General features: G+C 44.6%; 3 protein-coding genes across 8 annotated transcripts in view; 1 reads left to right on the plus strand and 2 right to left on the minus strand.

Moving 5' to 3' along the window:
* Positions 1 to 8,520, minus strand: part of LOC131444010 (serine/threonine-protein kinase Nek5-like) — a 9,316-nt gene extending 796 nt beyond the window's left edge. The window contains exons 1-22 of one of the 5 annotated variants that reach the window (XM_058614125.1): positions 8,349 to 8,519; positions 7,809 to 7,930; positions 7,602 to 7,698; positions 7,424 to 7,521; positions 7,255 to 7,338; positions 7,101 to 7,171; positions 6,859 to 6,945; positions 6,588 to 6,642; positions 6,380 to 6,493; positions 5,471 to 5,554; positions 5,285 to 5,342; positions 5,060 to 5,160; positions 4,766 to 4,818; positions 4,553 to 4,684; positions 4,215 to 4,293; positions 4,037 to 4,129; positions 3,820 to 3,894; positions 3,280 to 3,381; positions 3,133 to 3,180; positions 2,943 to 3,029; positions 2,687 to 2,861; positions 8 to 103 (exon numbers count right to left, since the gene is read on the minus strand). In XM_058614125.1, the coding sequence (XP_058470108.1) occupies positions 8 to 103; positions 2,687 to 2,861; positions 2,943 to 3,029; positions 3,133 to 3,180; positions 3,280 to 3,381; positions 3,820 to 3,894; positions 4,037 to 4,129; positions 4,215 to 4,293; positions 4,553 to 4,684; positions 4,766 to 4,818; positions 5,060 to 5,160; positions 5,285 to 5,342; positions 5,471 to 5,554; positions 6,380 to 6,493; positions 6,588 to 6,642; positions 6,859 to 6,945; positions 7,101 to 7,171; positions 7,255 to 7,338; positions 7,424 to 7,521; positions 7,602 to 7,698; positions 7,809 to 7,925 (1,906 nt within the window). In that variant the 5' untranslated portion in view covers positions 7,926 to 7,930; positions 8,349 to 8,519. Of the gene's footprint in view, positions 1 to 7; positions 104 to 2,686; positions 2,862 to 2,942; positions 3,030 to 3,132; positions 3,181 to 3,279; positions 3,382 to 3,819; positions 3,895 to 4,036; positions 4,130 to 4,214; positions 4,294 to 4,552; positions 4,685 to 4,765; positions 4,819 to 5,059; positions 5,161 to 5,284; positions 5,343 to 5,470; positions 5,555 to 6,379; positions 6,494 to 6,587; positions 6,643 to 6,858; positions 6,946 to 7,100; positions 7,172 to 7,254; positions 7,339 to 7,423; positions 7,522 to 7,601; positions 7,699 to 7,808; positions 7,931 to 8,348 lie in introns of all 5 variants that reach the window. The other 4 variants (XM_058614133.1, XM_058614141.1, XM_058614148.1 and 1 more) reach the window with 4 other exon arrangements.
* Positions 8,521 to 9,299: 779 nt separating this feature from the next.
* Positions 9,300 to 13,821, minus strand: LOC131444223 (integral membrane protein 2B-like). Its single transcript, XM_058614461.1, has 7 exons — positions 13,592 to 13,821; positions 11,411 to 11,557; positions 11,153 to 11,218; positions 10,923 to 11,072; positions 10,653 to 10,763; positions 9,867 to 10,017; positions 9,300 to 9,755 (listed from the first exon to the last, which is right to left on the minus strand). Exons 1-7 carry the CDS (start codon positions 13,673 to 13,675, stop codon positions 9,667 to 9,669), a joined length of 798 nt encoding a protein of 265 aa, XP_058470444.1. The 5' UTR covers positions 13,676 to 13,821; the 3' UTR covers positions 9,300 to 9,666.
* A 444-nt stretch (positions 13,822 to 14,265) lies between these two features.
* med4 (mediator complex subunit 4) lies at positions 14,266 to 17,796 on the plus strand. Of its 2 annotated transcripts, none has more exons than XM_058614463.1 (7): positions 14,266 to 14,444; positions 14,672 to 14,738; positions 15,927 to 16,097; positions 16,234 to 16,291; positions 16,604 to 16,690; positions 16,768 to 16,899; positions 17,596 to 17,796. In XM_058614463.1, coding segments are annotated over exons 1-7 (690 nt in total). In that variant the 5' UTR covers positions 14,266 to 14,442; the 3' UTR covers positions 17,769 to 17,796. The 2 variants fall into 2 exon arrangements, with proteins under 2 accessions (XP_058470446.1, XP_058470445.1); XM_058614462.1 differs by having other exon boundaries at positions 14,277 to 14,438.
* Positions 17,797 to 18,106: the final 310 nt, after the last annotated feature.

The raw sequence follows: 18,106 nt of genomic DNA on the forward strand, positions 1-18,106 counted from the left end.
GTCCTACCTGCAGTCAGTGAGTGCAGAGTAGAGGAGGTGAGCTGAGCGTGAGCGAGCGCGTTGAGCAGAGTGTTTGGACGACCTCGAGTCCAGAGTCTGCGAACTGAGAACATTCATACGTTCATCACTCACTCAGGTCGTAGACAGACGGTGAGACAGACAGTGAAACAGACATGTCTCTTGTGGTTCTCTGAAGAAAGACACTGCTGCAGTTCATACGTTGTCTCCTTCTACTTCAGGGTTAAAGAACAGGGTTACATGATCCAGGTTTGTTAGTCTGACTAAGACTAGCTCCATTTCCATCTCCAACGTGTGTTTTCCAGTCCAGTTGAAGGTGACATAGACCGGAAGCTCCAATTAACGCTGCGTTTGTGTGTGTATCTGCGTCATTACCTCGTTTATGAAACCCTAAAGTTTCAGAACAAACAGTTCAGCCACTGCTGAGAAAATAGTGTTGTATTGTTTTCCTGGGCTCTGCGAAGCGGATCGACACTTCCTTAATTTGATGTCGTCATCAGAAATCCTCACCACCGTAGCGCCTCCCGGTGCGGGCACTAGTCCGGGCACATCCGGTTGCGTACATTCAACTACATTCATTCAAGAACTACTCTCGTTGTAGCTGCTGAGATGCAGAGCATCCACCGTGCCAGAGGGGGAGCTGTGTATCTGAGAGCTGGCCTATCTATTACGTCACTTCCAGGTACCTGGCCAATCACAGGACAGTTGTAAAGCTCTCGTTGGCTGGCCAATCACAGCAACTGTTTGGTCTGAAACAGCGCGGCTGACGAGAGCGTCAGTGAGGAGATATTTTGATCGGCTCGTTTGCAGCGATTAGGAGGTTTTTAATCATGAAAACAAGTTAATATATGTAAGTAGACCTCCATAACTAACATATATGTGTGATACAAGCATTCTATGTCACCTTTAAGTCGGACTAACGTGTTTTCAGTCCAGTTTCAGTCGGACAAACGTGTTTTCAGTCCAGTTTCAGTCGGACTCACGTGTTTTCAGTCCAGTTTTAGTCAGACTAACGTGTTTTCAGTCCAGTTTCAGTCGGACAAACGTGTTTTCAGTCCAGTTTCAGTCGGACTAACGTGTTTTTAGTCCAGTTTCAGTCAGACTAACGTGTTTTCAGTCCAGTTTCAGTCGGACAAACGTGTTTTCAGTCCAGTTTCAGTCAGACTAACGTGTTTTCAGTCCAGTTTCAGTCGGACAAACGTGTTTTCAGTCCAGTTTCAGTCGGACAAACGTGTTTTCAGTCCAGTTTCAGTCGGACAAACGTGTTTTCAGTCCAGTTTCAGTCGGACAAACGTGTTTTCAGTCCAGTTTCAGTCGGACAAACGTGTTTTCAGTCCAGTTTCAGTCGGACAAACGTGTTTTCAGTCCAGTTTCAGTCGGACAAACGTGTTTTCAGTGCAGTTTCAGTCAGACTAACGTGTTTTCAGTCCAGTTTCAGTCAGACTAACGTGTTTTCAGTCCAATTTCAGTCAGACTAACGTGTTTTCAGTCCAGTTTCAGTCGGACAAACGTGTTTTCAGTCCAGTTTCAGTCGGACAAACGTGTTTTCAGTCCAGTTTCAGTCGGACAAACGTGTTTTCAGTCCAGTTTCAGTCGGACAAACGTGTTTTCAGTCCAGTTTCAGTCGGACAAACGTGTTTTCAGTCCAGTTTCAGTCAGACTAACGTGTTTTCAGTCCAGTTTCAGTCGGACAAACGTGTTTTCAGTCCAGTTTCAGTCGGACAAACGTGTTTTCAGTCCAGTTTCAGTCGGACAAACGTGTTTTCAGTCCAGTTTCAGTCAGACTAACGTGTTTTCAGTCCAGTTTCAGTCGGACAAACGTGTTTTTAGTCCAGTTTCAGTCAGACTAACGTGTTTTCAGTCCAGTTTCAGTCGGACAAACGTGTTTTCAGTCCAGTTTCAGTCGGACTCACGTGTTTTCAGTCCAGTTTCAGTCGGACAAACGTGTTTTCAGTCGGACTCACGTGTTTTCAGTCCAGTTTCAGTCAGACTAACGTGTTTTCAGTCCAGTTTCAGTCGGACAAACGTGTTTTCAGTCCAGTTTCAGTCGGACAAACGTGTTTTCAGTCCAGTTTCAGTCGGACAAACGTGTTTTCAGTCCAGTTTCAGTCGGACAAACGTGTTTTCAGTCCAGTTTCAGTCGGACAAACGTGTTTTCAGTCCAGTTTCAGTCGGACTAACGTGTTTTTAGTCCAGTTTCAGTCGGACAAACGTGTTTTCAGTCCAGTTTCAGTCGGACAAACGTGTTTTCAGTCCAGTTTCAGTCGGACAAACGTGTTTTCAGTCCAGTTTCAGTCGGACAAACGTGTTTTCAGTCCAGTTTCAGTCGGACAAACGTGTTTTCAGTCCAGTTTCAGTCGGACAAACGTGTTTTCAGTCCAGTTTCAGTCGGACTCACGTGTTTTTAGTCCAGTTTCAGTCGGACAAACGTGTTTTCAGTCCAGTTTCAGTCGGACAAACGTGTTTTCAGTCCAGTTTCAGTCGGACAAACGTGTTTTCAGTCCAGTTTCAGTCGGACTCACGTGTTTTCAGTCCAGTTTCAGTCGGACAAACGTGTTTTCAGTCCAGTTTCAGTTGGACTAACGTGTTTTTAGTCCAGTTTCAGTCAGACTAACGTGTTTTCAGTCCAGTTTCAGTTGGACTAACGTGTGTTTTGTAAACACTGCACCTTGTTCGGTCTCCACCACTGTGTCGTAGATGGAGTTGACGTCCATGTTGGCGAGAGCATCCAGCAGAGTCTGAGGAGTCCTCTGACTCCACCCCTTCCTTTCCTCTGACCAATCCCTGAGCTTCAACTCCTCCCCCTCCTGGGAGCTCAGAGTCTTGTTTAGAGGGTCATCGTCCTGCTCAAGAGACAAAAAGACAGAAAACAGTGAAGAGAAGAAGAGTAGAAGACATGAAAGAGCCCAGGAAACATCACTGACCATCTTGTTGTCTTCTCGTCTCTCGTCCTCTGTCTCTGCGTCTTGTGTCTCGTCGTCGTCTAAACGGATCTCAAACATGATTCCCTTCTGCAGAAAGACAGTCCCACTGTAACTCTGCGGTCATGTGACTCACAGCGACACTTCCTGTGTGTGTCCTGATGTGACAGACAGGGGGCAGCACTGATCTCACCTTGTGTTTGGTCTCCTCTCTGATCAGCTGCAGAGCAGCGGCCATGTCCTGCACAAGTGAAAATATACTGAATATCCACCGGGGGGCGACTCTGCAGCTCTACGATGTCAGTTCTTATCTGATCTGTAGAGGAAACTAAAGACGCACCTGTGCAGCTGCAGCGCTGCGCTGCCCTCTGCTGTCTGAACACGGCTCTACGTCTCTGGCTTTGTCCAACACGTATGTCTCATGTTTGTGTTCTGGTTCAGTCTGAAAAACAACATGAGTGTGACTGTGTGAGACCAAAACCTGGTCCTAATGAGGCGGAAGCTCATTTCTGAGGAACTGGTTTAGGACAAAGATTTGATTGTGTTTAGGTTAAAGTTAGTGATTAACTGGGTAAGGTTAGTGATTAACTGTTTTTAAGGTTAGTGATTAACTGGTTTTTAAGGTTAGTGATTAACTGGTTTTTAAGGTTAGTGATTAACTGGGTAAGGTTAGTGATTAACTGGTTTTTAAGGTCAGTGATTAACTGGTTTTTAAGGTCAGTGATTAACTGGTTAAGGTTAGTGATTAACTGGTTAAGGTTAGTGATTAACTGGGTAAGGTTAGTGATTAACTGGTTAAGGTTAGTGATTAACTGGGTAAGGTTAGTGATTAACTGGTTAAGGTTAGTGATTAACTGGTTTTTAAGGTTAGTGTGTTTACCTCTGCTCTCAGTCTCCTCTGTCTCATCTCTTGATGATACTGATGTCTGATGACATCCAGCTGACGCAGGTACTCCTACAGACAGACAGACAGACACACATACACACAGACAGACAGACACACAGACAGACAGACAGACAGACAGACAGAGACACACTTGTGTTACATTTTAAATGTATATAAATGTTATATAAATAAAGATTGATGGACGTCTCACCTGCTGTCCCTCCTGTCTCCTGTCCTCAGGTTGTCCCTCGTCCAGTTGCTGACCTCCAGGTCTGTGACTCTCAGCTGTGCATGGACGCAGACCCTGAGAGGTCAAAGGTTAGAGCAGTGGTGTGTGTGTGTGTGTGTGTGTGTGTGTGCGTGTGTGTGTGTGTGTGTGTGTGTGTTACCAGTTGTTTCTCTGCTCTCAGTTTATATTCTTTAGCTTCATATTTTCTCTGTAGATATTCATGACGAGCTGCAGCAACACTGACACACAGACACAGCATTAGCTTAGCTTTAGCATAAAGTTCATTTAACACAAATGTGAGACGTCTACCTCAATGCTAAGCTAAGCTAACAGAGTCATGATGCTGAAATATTGAATTGTTCCTTTAAATCAATGTTAGCTAACTCCTGTGACTGCAGCTAATGATGATGTCATGATTGTTTTTGTTTGTTTGTTTACAAACAAACAAAAACAAAGTGAATTCATATTAAATTACCACAGAGGTCAAAGGTCACTCACAGCTGGTATGGCTCCACAGGAGGAGGCGGAGCCTGATCTTCACGCCGCTCGACTTCCTCCTGAGGACGTGGACGATGATGAAGATGATGATGAAGAGCGTCCAGCTGAGCGTGATAGTGCTGGTACTGACCCCTGTGTGTGTGTGTGTGAGCAGAGAACACCTGTGTTAGGTCAATGGTGACAGATGTGATGATGTCACTGACTGAAACTCACCTGTGGTTGTGTTGACCTCTGACCTCTCTGTCTGCTGCTCTGAGAGGAAGAGGCTGAAAACAAGTTCATGTTGTCATTGTTTAGTCATGTGACACCCACACACACACACACACTGATTTTGTCTCTTCAGTGTTCAGATTGACGTCAGTGACACAAAGTGACCACACGAGGCAGCAGAGGAGCAGCAGGTGTGTGTGTGTGTGCGTGAGAGAGTGAGTGGTTTACAGATGTCTGTCTCACTCTGCGGCAGCCATGTTGTAAAAACTATGACTTTGTCGGCGATGATGTCATTACTCTGTGGTGGGCGGGTCCGTTGATTGTGGGCGGGGCCCTCCACACAGGTTTGGCGCTCTGTCTCTTCACGGCTCCTCCTCCTCTGGATCTGTGGATCTTCTCTGGACCAGAGAGTGACACAGTGATTCATGTTGTCATCAAGCGTGCGCGCATGCGTGCGTGCGTGTGTGTGTGTGTGTGTGTGTGTGTGTGTGTGTGTGTGTGCGTGTGTGGGTGTGTTCAAACCTGGAGGATTTGATGCTGTTATTCTGTTTCTCTGCAGCTTTGAGTGACTGATCCTCTCCTACACACACACACACACACACACACACACACACACACACACACACACACACACACACACACGGTGTCGTTGTGTTAGTTGTTTGTAGCTGTGTGTAGTTATGTGTACTTGTGTGTAGTTGTGTGTACCTGTGGGTGCAGGTGTTTGCTGAGCGTCTCCAGAAAAGGACGTTTGAGGACAGAAGAGACAGACGGACGTTGACGAGGATTCACCTGAAAATGAAGAACATGTTTAAAATAGTTAAAGATGTCGGAGTCGAATGAAAACTGTGAGGACGTTAGGACCCGGTGTGAGGAGGGTCCGGATTCTGAGGAAAGTAAGACCCCTGAACCAGAGAGGGAACATGTGGGAGTCAGTGAGATGAGATGGACCGGCAGCAGGAAGTTGTGCAGTGATGGCGTGACAGTCCTCATCGCCATGGACTTAGCATGGTCTTGGATAAGGAAGCCACCCTAACCCTTACAGCAGAGACAGGATCATCACAGCACACACACACAAGACTGATTCTATAACCAGTCACATGTGAACATCTCGATGATTGACCTCAACGCTCAAGTGGACAGCAACAGACCAGGGTTTGTCAGAAGACCAGCAACACCGGGGACTGTCTCCTGCTTTCCTGTAACATCACCTGACAGCACAACAAAAGACCAGACTGTCAACCTTTAACCTTGGACCTGTGACCTTCAACCATCAACCAATAACCTTCAACCATCGACCTTCGACCTTTGAACATGGTCCATGACACAGAGCTGTGACTGTACAACAGCACAGTTTTACCCTCAGTGAAACATGGAAGTGAACTTGACCAAAGCTGAATGCCTTCCACCAGAGAAACCTAAGGAAGGAAAAGTGATCTTCCTCTTGACCTAAGACCTCAGACCCTAGACCCTTTATTGTTTACTGTGATCTTCCTCTGGACCTCAGACCCTTTACTGTTAACTGTGATCTTCCTCTGGACCTCAGACCCTCAGATCCTCAGACCTCAGACCCTTTATTGTTTACTGTGATGTTGTTTTCATCTCACGTCTTCTCACCTTGAACAGTTGAGTGATCAGGAGGCGGAGCTCAGACGAGTAACCGCTGGGGACTGGGTTGTAGCGCCCCCTGCAGATTTTACTGACCACCTGCCGCAGACTGCTGCCCTCAAACTGCAGGTCAACAAACACACACACACACAGTTTTTATTGTGTGCATGTGTCTGTGTGTGTGTGTGTGTGTGTATATGTATGTGTGTGTGTTTACTGGATGTTTCAGGGTGCAGAGCTCATACAGGACACAACCCAGAGACCAGATATCCCTGCAGAGAGGACACACACACACACACACACACACACACACACGTCAACATCATATACAAACACAACTGCTGGTAACTATAAAACAAACTATAAAACTTTAAACAATTTCCCCTTGGGGATGAATAAAGTATTTCTATTCTATTCTATTCTATCTTTAATTTACACTTTTCTCACAGTTACATAGTGTGTGTGTGTGTGTGTGTGTGTGTGTGTACGTCTTGTTGTTGTACGGTCGGTTTTCACAGATCTCTGGTGAAAGGTAGTACGGTGTCCCCACACAGGTCCTGGCCATCTCCATGGTACTACACACACACACACACACACATATGATTTGATTGGGTGATTTTCATCTACATGTTAAACACACACACTAATGTTCTGCCATCGGGGGGCGTCTCCCAGGAATGATGTGTGTGTGTGTGTGTGTGTGTGTGTGTGTGTGTGTGTGTAAACTTACTTATTTAACATTCTCGCAATTCCAAAGTCTCCCAGTTTGGCTTTAATTCCTCCACTGGTGAGGAAGATGTTCTAGAAGACGAAGATCAATGAGAGCACTGTGTGTGTGTGTGTGTGTGTGTGTGTGTGTGTGTGTGTGTGTGTGTGTGTGTTACCTGAGCTTTGATGTCTCTGTGCAGAATCTTCTGGTCATGGATGTGTTTGAGGCCCAGACAGATCTGAACAAACCAGCTCAAGATCTGAGGAACAAAACACACATACAGTGTGTGAGCGTGTGTGTGTGTGCGTGCGTGTGCGCGTGCGTGCGTGCGTGTGCGTGCGTACCTGCTCCTCGGTGAAGAAGACTCCTCTCTGCATGTTGATCCTCTTCATCAGATCTCCTCCATCACAGAACTCCATCACTATGAACAGACTACCACTCTCTACACACACACACACACAGTCGCCCCCTGGTGGTTAACTCACTGCTCTTCACTTTTCAAACATTCATACTTTCACTCACCTTGAAATGAAGTGATGAAGGAGACGATGTTGGGATGTTTCATCTTTGACAGGAGAGACACTTCTTTATGAGACGACTGTCTGTCCTTCACTGACATCTGACACACACACACACACACACACACACACACACACAGCTGGTTAATGTTAACTCGGCAGAGGTCAGATGACTGAGGTCAAAGGTCAGCACAGGTGTGTCCTGTCTTACCTTCCTGAGGTCGATCTGTTTGACCACACTCTGTCTGTCTCTACCCGTCTCTCTGACCAGGAACACTTTACCAAACGCACCCTCTCCGATCTGACCCATGACCTCATAGTTGTTCATAACACCTGAAAAAACACCACGTCATTCATGTGTTCACTCACGTCATTCATGTGCTCAGTCATGTCATTCATGTGCTCACTCACGTCATTCATGTGTTCACTCACGTCATTCATGTGCTCAGTCACGTCATTCATGTGCTCACTCATGTCATTCACGTGTTCACTCACTTCAGTTAAACTTGAACAGATGATTGATTATTTAAAATGTATTTGTAAACATTAAATGAACAAAAACTAAACTTTAACCGTTTGTTGAATCATGTGACGTCATCATTTTCTCCGGCGGGCGGAAGTAACCCGTCACCATGGAGACGGATACACGTGCCACTAGCTCTCCTATTAGCATGCTAACATCAGTTCACCGCGGCCACAAAAAAACTCGTTTATTTTTCGTTTCCGGTTTGAGATAAAAGAGTCCGCTCACCTGTCACGTGTCCTCCTGTGCTGCGGGAAAACGAGGAAACGCGCCACGAGACAATGGAAGAACAAAGCAGCGCATGACCGTCAAAAAACTGCCGTGAACAAACGTTTGTTCCACGGCGAGCGACGAGCGGAGCCGCGGTGCACGCTGGGAGGTGTAGTTCTATCGCCCACATTCTTTTCTCCGCTGTTTAACAAAAAACAAGAGATTTTTCTGCGTTTTACAACATTTGAGTTTAATTTCAGTGACAATCAAACTGGACCAGAGTCACGTGTCACACATATGACGTCACCAGCACGTGAAGTCTGTACTTTTTCTTTATTTTGTCATACACACAGTGCTGCCCCCTAGTGGTGTCTGTGGACATGATCGTGCATATGACGTAATCACGCAGTAAACCGAGTCCTGTGACATATTAATAGTCAGCATTAGCATTAGCATCAGAAAAGAGCAGCTTCAACAAAAGTAACGAGATTAAAGGGATAGTTCGAATTTTACTTGATTTTTACTAAAGACTTGTCATAAAATCTACGTTAGTGTAAGTTTCTACGATCTCTACGGTCACATGATCACGTCTGTAAACCACTCACTCTCACACACCAAAGCTCAGAGAGAAAACCAGTGATTTTAGCTGCTGCTCCTCTGCTGCCTCGTGTGGTCACTTTGTGTCACTGATGTCAATCTGAACAACGTTTTTCAAATTAACAAAATCAGACATTTGAACTCAGTGATGGAGGTAGCAGTGTGTGTGTGTGTGTGAGTGAGTGAGTGAGTTTGTGTGTCTGTGAGTGTGTGTGCGTGTCTGTGAGTATGTTGTGCGTCAGTGTCTGTGAGTGTGTGTGCGTGTCTGTGAGTATGTTGTGCGTCAGTGTGTGTGTGTGTGTGTGCGTGTCTGTGAGTATGTTGTGCGTCAGTGTGTGTGTGTGGTTTCATGTCACCAAAAACAAACGAAGCTCAGATTTTTGTGGTTTTTATTGTTTTGTGGTTTTAAAGAGATTATGTACACACACACATGAATACAAGAAGAGTTTAAAGACATTCATCAAAAACTTTTTAACACAAGTGTGTGTGTGTGTGTTCAGAGCAGTTTATTTTTGCTGAGTCACTGTTGATGACTGCAGTGACTCAGCAGTTTATATGAATCATATAAAAGTGACTGACAGGAAACATTTGTGTTAATTTGATTAAAATAATTTAAACTTTTTTTGCTGAAAGATAAAAGTAGAAAGCCCCGCCCCCTCGTCATCAAAGTAGAAAACTCTTTTTTTCACATTTTTCTGTTTCAAATCGGAACAAAGAAAAAAACAACAACACAAACATCTTAAAGTTCGCAGATCTGAGTCTCCATGACAACCGAGCTCCCGAAGTGACGGAACTTACGACAGTTCACTGCTTCACGCTTCTGCATCCCTGTGAAGACGAGCAGAGACATGAGGACGTCAGAGGACAGCAGAGGACAACAGAGGACATCTCCTTGCTAAGTGCTAAGCTAAAGAGAGTGGGAGGAGTCGAGGTCATTACCCAGAATTCTGTCTCTGCGCTGGAGTTTGAACGTGTCTTTGCCGCGACAGAGGTTGTAGATGAAGTAACCGAGCTGGTCCACGTGATGGAGACGCTCCGTCACCACCATGTCCTCATGGACCAGGTACGACTGAGGCAGGTACGCCCCCGCCTGGACACAGCAGGACAGAAGAGGTCACAGCAGGACAGAAGAACTTAGTATGTTCTGTTTATATATTTTCTCTGAGACATTTTCCTTAAACATGTTCTGACTCTGTCTGAACTACAGTCATCTCCAGCTCTGGATTAAGTCAGGATTGAGTCTGGATCAAGTCAGGATGAAGTCAGGATAAAGTCAGGATAAAGTCTGGATTAGGAGTCTGTATGAAGTCTGGACTAGGAGTCTGGATCAAGACTGGATTAGGAGTCTGTATGAAGTCTGGATTAGGAGTCTGGATCAAGACTGGATTAGGAGTCTGTATGAAGTCTGGATTAGGAGTCTGGATCAAGTCTGGATTAGGAATCTAAATAAAGTATGGATGAAGTCTGGATTAGGAGTCTGTATGAAGTCTGGATTAGGAGTCTGGATGAAGTCTGGATAAAGTGTGGATGAAGTCTGGATAAAGTATGGATGAAGTCTGGATAAGGAGTCTGGATTAAGTATGGATTAGGAGTCTGGATAAAGTATGGATGAAGTCTGGATTAGGAGTCTGGATAAAGTATGGATGAAGTCTGGATTAGGAGTCTGGATTAAGTATGGATGAAGTCTGGATTAGGAGTCTGGATGAAGTCTGGATTAGACGTTACCTTGACCTTGACGAGCAGCTCCAGGAAGTTCTTGGGCGGGAGGACGATGGACGTGTTGAGTGGGATGACGTAGCACTTGTTCAAATTCAGGTCCAGGTAGGCGGTCAACATCTGGGACACGAGAAGACAAATACAATTGATAGTGACCTCTGAGTGACCTCTGAGTGACTCTTTATAAACACGACTAACTGTTTATGAGAAGTTTGTAAACCACACACACACACACACACAAAGTGACCGTGTGTGTGTGTGCGCGCGCGTGTGTCTCACCCTCTGGAAATCATGGACGATGTCCGCTGGGTCTCCGTCCTCAAACTCCGGCACTGGGACACTGATCAGTTCCACCTGTTCTCTCTCCAGGACTCGGATTCTCTCCTCCAGCTGATGCAGGTGGTAAGGACTCGGCAGCTCCACGTCCACCTGCTCACACAGTCACATGATCACGTGATCACATGGTCACACTGAACCACATGACCTGATGTTCTGACTGTGAGTCCTACCTCCTCCTCCTGGATCATGTAGTCTTCTTCACGGTAGCTGACGCCACACACAAACACCTGACCCTCCTGGAAGACAGGGACACACAGGGACACGCAGAGAGACCGAGGGACGGACAGAGACACAGGGACACACAGACAGAGACAGATTAAACAACATAAACACCTCTACTTAGATTGACAGGTCATAGAGTCGCCCCCTGCTGGTTCGTCCTCAGAAGAACTGGAAGACTCGGCCCGCGGTTTGTGGCAGTGACTCACCTCCAGGATATAGTAGCGGTACAGGTAGGCTCCGCCCACCACAACTCCAGACAGCATGAGGGCGAGACCCAGACACATGCACCAGCACCAGGCCCGGGTCTGCTGGGCCACCGGAACCAGGACTGGAACCATCGCTGCCTCTGCATCCTGACGAGGAGAGGTCAGAGGTCACGACCACAACATCATCATCATCATTGTTGTTTAAAGCTGCTAAACTACGGGACGCTAACATGACAGGGTTAGTAAAAACTTAAAAGTAGTTAAGTTGTGGTTAACTAACCAGCATTCACTCTAATAATCAAGGGCGTAGAATTGGGTATGGACACTAGGGACACGCCCCTAACAATATTCAGCCGCTACTGTGTCGTCACTATCAATACAACCGCTGTCGTAGTGTTTAGTCAGTGATTAGGGCACACAAAGGGTTAAATGTCGCTCTCTGCCAGAAGTCCCGCCTCTAACCTAAATATCGCTGCCTGATCGGCTGCCGGTTCATCACTAACTTACATGTGATTGGCTGTCTCCGCTGTCAGTCATTCTGCTTGTAGAAGCTACATGTCACGTCAGAGAGATTTTGTGTATGTGTGTGTACGTTTGTGCGTGTGTGCGTGTATGTGTGCATACGTGCATGTACGTGTGTGTGTGTGTGTGTATTTCATGCTCAACAATACAGAGATTGAATAAAAGAGAATATTTAATGACAAAGAAATACACTAATTATTTGGAATTCTTATTTTCATGTATTTGTGTAGAAGTGAGCAACGGTTTAAAAACACAAATGAAGAAACTTTGTGGTGGAAATACAATAAAACCTCACATTCTAGATGATCGTGTGATTTTATAATTATAAAATATAGTTAATTAATATGAAGTCAAATTAATATTTAGTAAAAGCCTTTTTGCTCCGGCAATAACTGAACCATCAGGCTCAATGATCATTGTATCCCTAATGCATGTGTTCATATGTCATGCATCAACAGATCAGTGTAAGGTGACGGAGGTAGAGGAGGAGGTAGAGGAGGAGACGCTGGAGGAGATAGAGGAGGAGGAGGTAGAGGAGGAGACGCTGGAGGAGATAGAGGAGGAGGAGGTAGAGGAGGAGACGCTGGAGGAGATAGAGGAGGAGATGAAGAAGGTGAGGTGAACTAATGATGGATATGTCAGTGCTGACAAATGTTAGTGTGATGATGACCTGAATAGCTTCACTTCTGTGGCTTTATATCAAACCTGGTGTTCATGAGAAGCCTCGTCATGTATAACTCGTGTGTATGTGTTTACAGTCATTGCTACATGTGTACACTTGTTTATATTGTGGTTTATTCCTAAGGAAACTGAGCAGCAGGGAGAGTTGTTGATGGACAGTTACACTAAAGAGTGAAGATGAGAAGTCTTCATCGTTGCCTCCTTGTCTTTCTTGAGTTGCTTTAACCTATAACATCTGCATGATGTGAAATTATGACTGCTAATGTAAAAACACAAGTGCTGCCTGTGAGCACTTTTGTGTCCCCACCAATCTCAAAATCAAACCTACTCCCTTTCTAATAATCAATGTTTGATCAGTGTTTGTCAAACATTGTCCACAAACTAAAATGACTTTGTTTTAATGAGCAAAGAAATATTCACATTTAATAAGCTCAACTGGTTTGTATTATTAAAAACAACAGTCACAGACCTGGCAACCCTGTTCACTCATGAAGCAACAGGAAGACACAAAAAACACAAGTGATGAAAGAGACGCTTTCTACATGGCTCTCTCTCTCTCTCTCTCTCTCTCTCTCTCTCGCTCTCTCTCTCTCTCACACACACACGCGCGCGCGCGCGCGCACAGAGACTAAATTAACCGACTTTTCTTCATTAAAACAAAGGAAAAGTTGAGCTTTGATGACATTGTTGTTGTTGTTGTTGTCTGACGTCACATAAGTGAACAGTATAGTTCAGTGACCTTTAAACATCGAACATGTTCAAACACGTCAAAGTAAACCGGTGGAACTAGATAATGAAGATTATTAACTGCGACATGTGCAATAAACCGCACCCACGCGTCAATAAAACACGCTCAAGCGTCATTAAAAGACACGAAAACGTCTTTAAATGAAAGATAAACAGTGAAAAGTGACGGTTGAGCCGAACAACGAACTGTGCTCGCTTCGTCTACTTCCGCCGAGCCATTTTCTCACTTACTCGCTCTTCGTCGGGAAGAAGAGTTTCTGCGTCCTTCTTCACGTCTTTCTGGCCCAAAGCCGAGTTAAAAGACACTTTGACCATCGTGGAAGTTCCACTCACGAACTCCTACCTCGCGAAAATGTCACGAAAAACGTTGGAAAAAAACACAAAACACAAAGATTTCGCTCCGAAAGTAAAGTTAACACTCTGTCCGCTGTCTGCGTCACCGCCTCAGGAAGTGCGACTCACCGCGGCAGAGGAGCACTACAGTACTTCCGGTCATGTTTCAAAAATAAAAGCATACCTTCTCAAACCTAGAATTTAAACAAAATAAATGAATCATTCGTCACTTTCAATAACTCCACCGAATCTCTCTCTCTAAGTTAAATTAGTTAAAGTTAAATGATTTATTAACATATTATTATTTGTATTTGGTGTTTTCTTATTATTCTACATTCTATTTTAACTTCTTTATAGTCTTAGTGTTAATATCTTTATATATTGTATGTTTTTTTTAATGCATGTTTATTATTATCTTATTACTTTACTGTCTTTACTGCTGTAACTATGTACATTTCCCCACGTATCTTACCTTATCTTACCTTATCTTATTATGTCAACTTATAATTATTTTGTTTTATTGATTTATTTGGTTTTGATTATGGGATTGTTGGCTTGTTATTATTGTTGTAGTTTTCTGTCATGTCACGAGGTCCACAGTCCAGTAGGTGGCAGTAAAGAGCCTTCTGGGTAACATGACGTCACTTCCTGCCTTGACGGCGAGCGCTAAGATGGCGGTCGCAGTGGAGAAAGCCACCAAAGATCGTCTGTTGTCGGTTCTCGGTGATGTGGAGGTTTTATCCCGGTAAATGTTACGTTTCTTTTAATTTATTCTTTCTTTGATTGAAAACACTGATTTTTTTATTGAAAGCTGCGAACAGAAGCTGTTTTTATCCGTTTGTATCCGGTAACTGTGGATTTTTACCGCGTCTGTTTCAAGTCTCTACATTCATGAAAATTATGAATTAAGAAAAAAGTGGAATAAAAAGCAAAATGTCATTAGTAAATGAAATAATTTCAACGTTGGTGTGATTTCAGGGAGCTGATCGAGATGTTAGCTCTGTCCAGGAACCAGAAGCTGCTGCAGCCTGGAGAAGATGTTCAGGTAACATCGCGAGAGCTCATGAACACTTAAATCAGACTGAAGTCTCAGGTTCCTGCTACACTTCTGCACACAACACACATCGACTTACGTGTTTACGTGTGTTTTAAGTCCAGTTTTAGTCTGACTAACGTGTTTACATGTGTTTTAAGTCCAGTTTCAGTCAGTCTAACGTGTTTACGTGTGTTTTAAGTCCAGTTTCAGTCGAACTAACGTGTTTACGTGTGTTTTAAGTCGGACTAACGTGTTTACGTGTCAATTAAGTCCAGTTTCAGTCAGACTAACTTGTTTACGTGTTTTAAGTCCAGTTTCAGTCAGATTAACGTGTTTACGTGTGTTTTAAGTCCAGTGTCAGTCAGATTAACGTGTTTACGTGTGTTTTAAGTCGGACTAACGTGTTTACGTGTGTATTAAGTCCAGTTTCAGTCAGACTAACGCGTTTACGTGTTTTAAGTCCAGTTTCAGTCAGATTAACGTGTTTACGTGTGTTTTAAGTCCAGTGTCAGTCAGATTAACGTGTTTACGTGTGTTTTAAGTCGGACTAACGTGTTTACGTGTGTATTAAGTCCAGTTTCAGTCAGACTAACTTGTTTACGTGTTTTAAGTCCAGTTTCAGTCAGATTAACGTGTTTACGTGTGTTTTAAGTCCAGTGTCAGTTAGATTAACGTGTTTACGTGTGTTTTAAGTCGGACTAACGTGTTTACGTGTGTATTAAGTCCAGTTTCAGTCAGACTAACGCGTTTACGTGTTTTAAGTCCAGTTTCAGTCAGATTAACGTGTTTACGTGTGTTTTAAGTCGGACTAACGTGTTTACGTGTGTATTAAGTCCAGTTTCAGTCGGACTAACATGTTTACGTGTGTTTTTAGTCCAGTTTCAGTCAGTCTAACGTGTTTACGTGTGTTTTAAGTCCAGTTTCAGTCGAACTAACGTGTTTACGTGTGTTTTAAGTCGGACTAACGTGTTTACGTGTGTATTAAGTCCAGTTTCAGTCGGACTAACATGTTTACGTGTGTTTTTAGTCCAGTTTCAGTCAGATTAACGTGTTTACAGGTGTTTTAAGTCGGACTAACGTGTTTACGTGTGTTTTAAGTCTAGTTTCAGTCAGACTATCGTGTTTACATGTGTTTTAAGTCGTTTTAGTCGGATTAACATGTTGCTTCAGTGATGATGGGGATGGTCTTGTCCTCAGATCCTGGAGCTGCTGGTCCAGAGGGACAGGGAGTTCCAGCAGCTGATGGACGTGGCTCAGCAGCAGGGGAAGGTCCACCAGGAGATGCAGCAGCTAGAGAAGGAGGTGGAGAAAAGAGACAGTGACATCCAGCAGCTCCAGAAGCAACTGAAGGAGGCGGAGCACATCCTGGTGGGTGGAGCTTACGACACGTAAAAATATAAAACATCTTCATCCCTACACAAAGGGTTCAGGTTTTTAGAGGTGTGGTTATGATAAACTCATAATGTCAAAATCACTGAGGCCCCTCCGCTTCCTGTTTTTTAAGGCCACAGCTGTTTATCAGGCCAAAGAGAAACTCAAGTCCATCGATAAAGCCAGGAAAGGTGAGTCTGACTGTTGTTGTAAACAGGAAGTGTGTCTGACAGTTGTTGTTGTTGTAAACAGGAAGTGTCTGACTTTTGTAAACAGGAAGTGTGTCTGACCGTTTTTGTAAACAGGAAGTGTGTCTGACTGTTGTAAACAGGAAGTGTGTCTGACTATTGTTGTTGTAAACCAGAAGTGTGTCTGACTGTTGTTGTTGTAAACAGGAAGTGAGTCTGACTGTTGTTGTTGTAAACAGGAAGTGTGTCTGACTGTTGTTGTTGTAAACAGGAAGTGTGTCTGACTGTTGTTGTTGTTGTTGTTGTTGTAAACAGGAAGTGTGTCGTCAGAGGAGATCATTAAGTACGCTCACAGGATCAGTGCCAGTAACGCTGTGTGTGCTCCTCTCAACTGGCTCCCAGGTACAAACTCTTCATCATCTTCATCGTCATGTTTTTATTTGAACGTTAACTGAACATGTGACGTGTGTTTGTATCAGGTGACCCACGCAGACCTTACCCCACTGACCTGGAGATGCGCAGTGGGATTCTGGGTCACATGGCCAACATGCCGACCAATGGAGTCAATGGTCATCTGCCCGGCGACGCTCTGACTGCAGGACGGTTGCCAGGTAACCAAAGCTGCTTCACTGAAGCTTCTGAGGAACTTCTCTGTCTCACACTGGACACAAGAATGTTGTGAGAATAACCAGGTTCTCCTCTGGTTATTCTCAGGTTGTTCTCAGGTTCTCCTCTGGTTATTTTCAGGTTCTCCTCTGGTTATTCTCAGGTTCTCCTCTGGTTCTCTGGTTATTGACGGGTTCTCCTCTGGTTATTCTCAGGTTCTCCTCTGGTTATTCTCAGGTTCTTCTAAGGTTCTCCTCTGGTTATACTCGGGTTATTCTCAGGTTCTCCTCAGGTTATTCTCAGGTTCTCCCCTGGTTCTTCTCAGGTTCTCCTCTGGTTATTCTCAGGTTCTTCTAAGGTTCTCCTCTGGTTATTCTCGGGTTATTCTCAGGTTCTCCTCAGGTTATTCTCAGGTTCTCCCCTGGTTCTTCTCAGGTTCTCCTCAGGTTATTCTCAGGTTCTCTGGTTATTCACAGGTTCCCCTCAGGTTATTCTCAGGTTCTCTGGTTATTCACAGGTTATTCCCTGGTTATTCACAGGTTCCCCTCAGGTTATTCCCTGGTTCTCCTCTGGTTATTCTCAGGTTCTCCTCTGGTTATTCTCAGGTTTTTCTAAGGTTCTCCTCGGTTTCTCCTCTGGTTATTCTCTTATTTGGATCCAGTTCAGTGGACATTGTCTTCACTCTCCTCTTCTGTCCTCAGATGTCCTGACCCCTCACTACCCCTGGCAGTCGTCTGATGTCTCTGTTGGACTTCTGCCTCCTCACCATGGTAACGACTTTGTCCTGGAGCCTCCGGGTCACAACAAGGAGAACGAGGACGACGTGGAGGCCATGTCCACGGACTCGTCCAGCAGCAGCAGTGACTCAGACTGAACCTGTGTGTGTGTGTGTGTGTGTGTGTGTGTGTGTAAATAAGTGTGTACATACTCAGTTGTGTAAATAAATTGTCTTTGAATAAAATGACGATTCCTCAGTTTGTTAAAGGAACACTTTCACACACACACACACACACACACACACACACACACTCAGAACATGAGCGTTCACATTTATCTGCTGAGTCATCAAAGGAGAGTGAGGAGTCAGCAGTCACACTAACCTTAACCCTGATGACCTGAAGTCTGTTTGGTCCTTCCTGTTCATGTAGGTCAGAGGTCAGAGTGGGACAGCTGCCTGTCAGTGATGCGTTCAGGAACTCTTGGTAAATTTCA

This window comes from Solea solea, chromosome 2 (genome assembly GCF_958295425.1).
Source record: "Solea solea chromosome 2, fSolSol10.1, whole genome shotgun sequence".
NCBI classification, from domain to species: Eukaryota; Metazoa; Chordata; class Actinopteri; order Pleuronectiformes; family Soleidae; genus Solea; species Solea solea.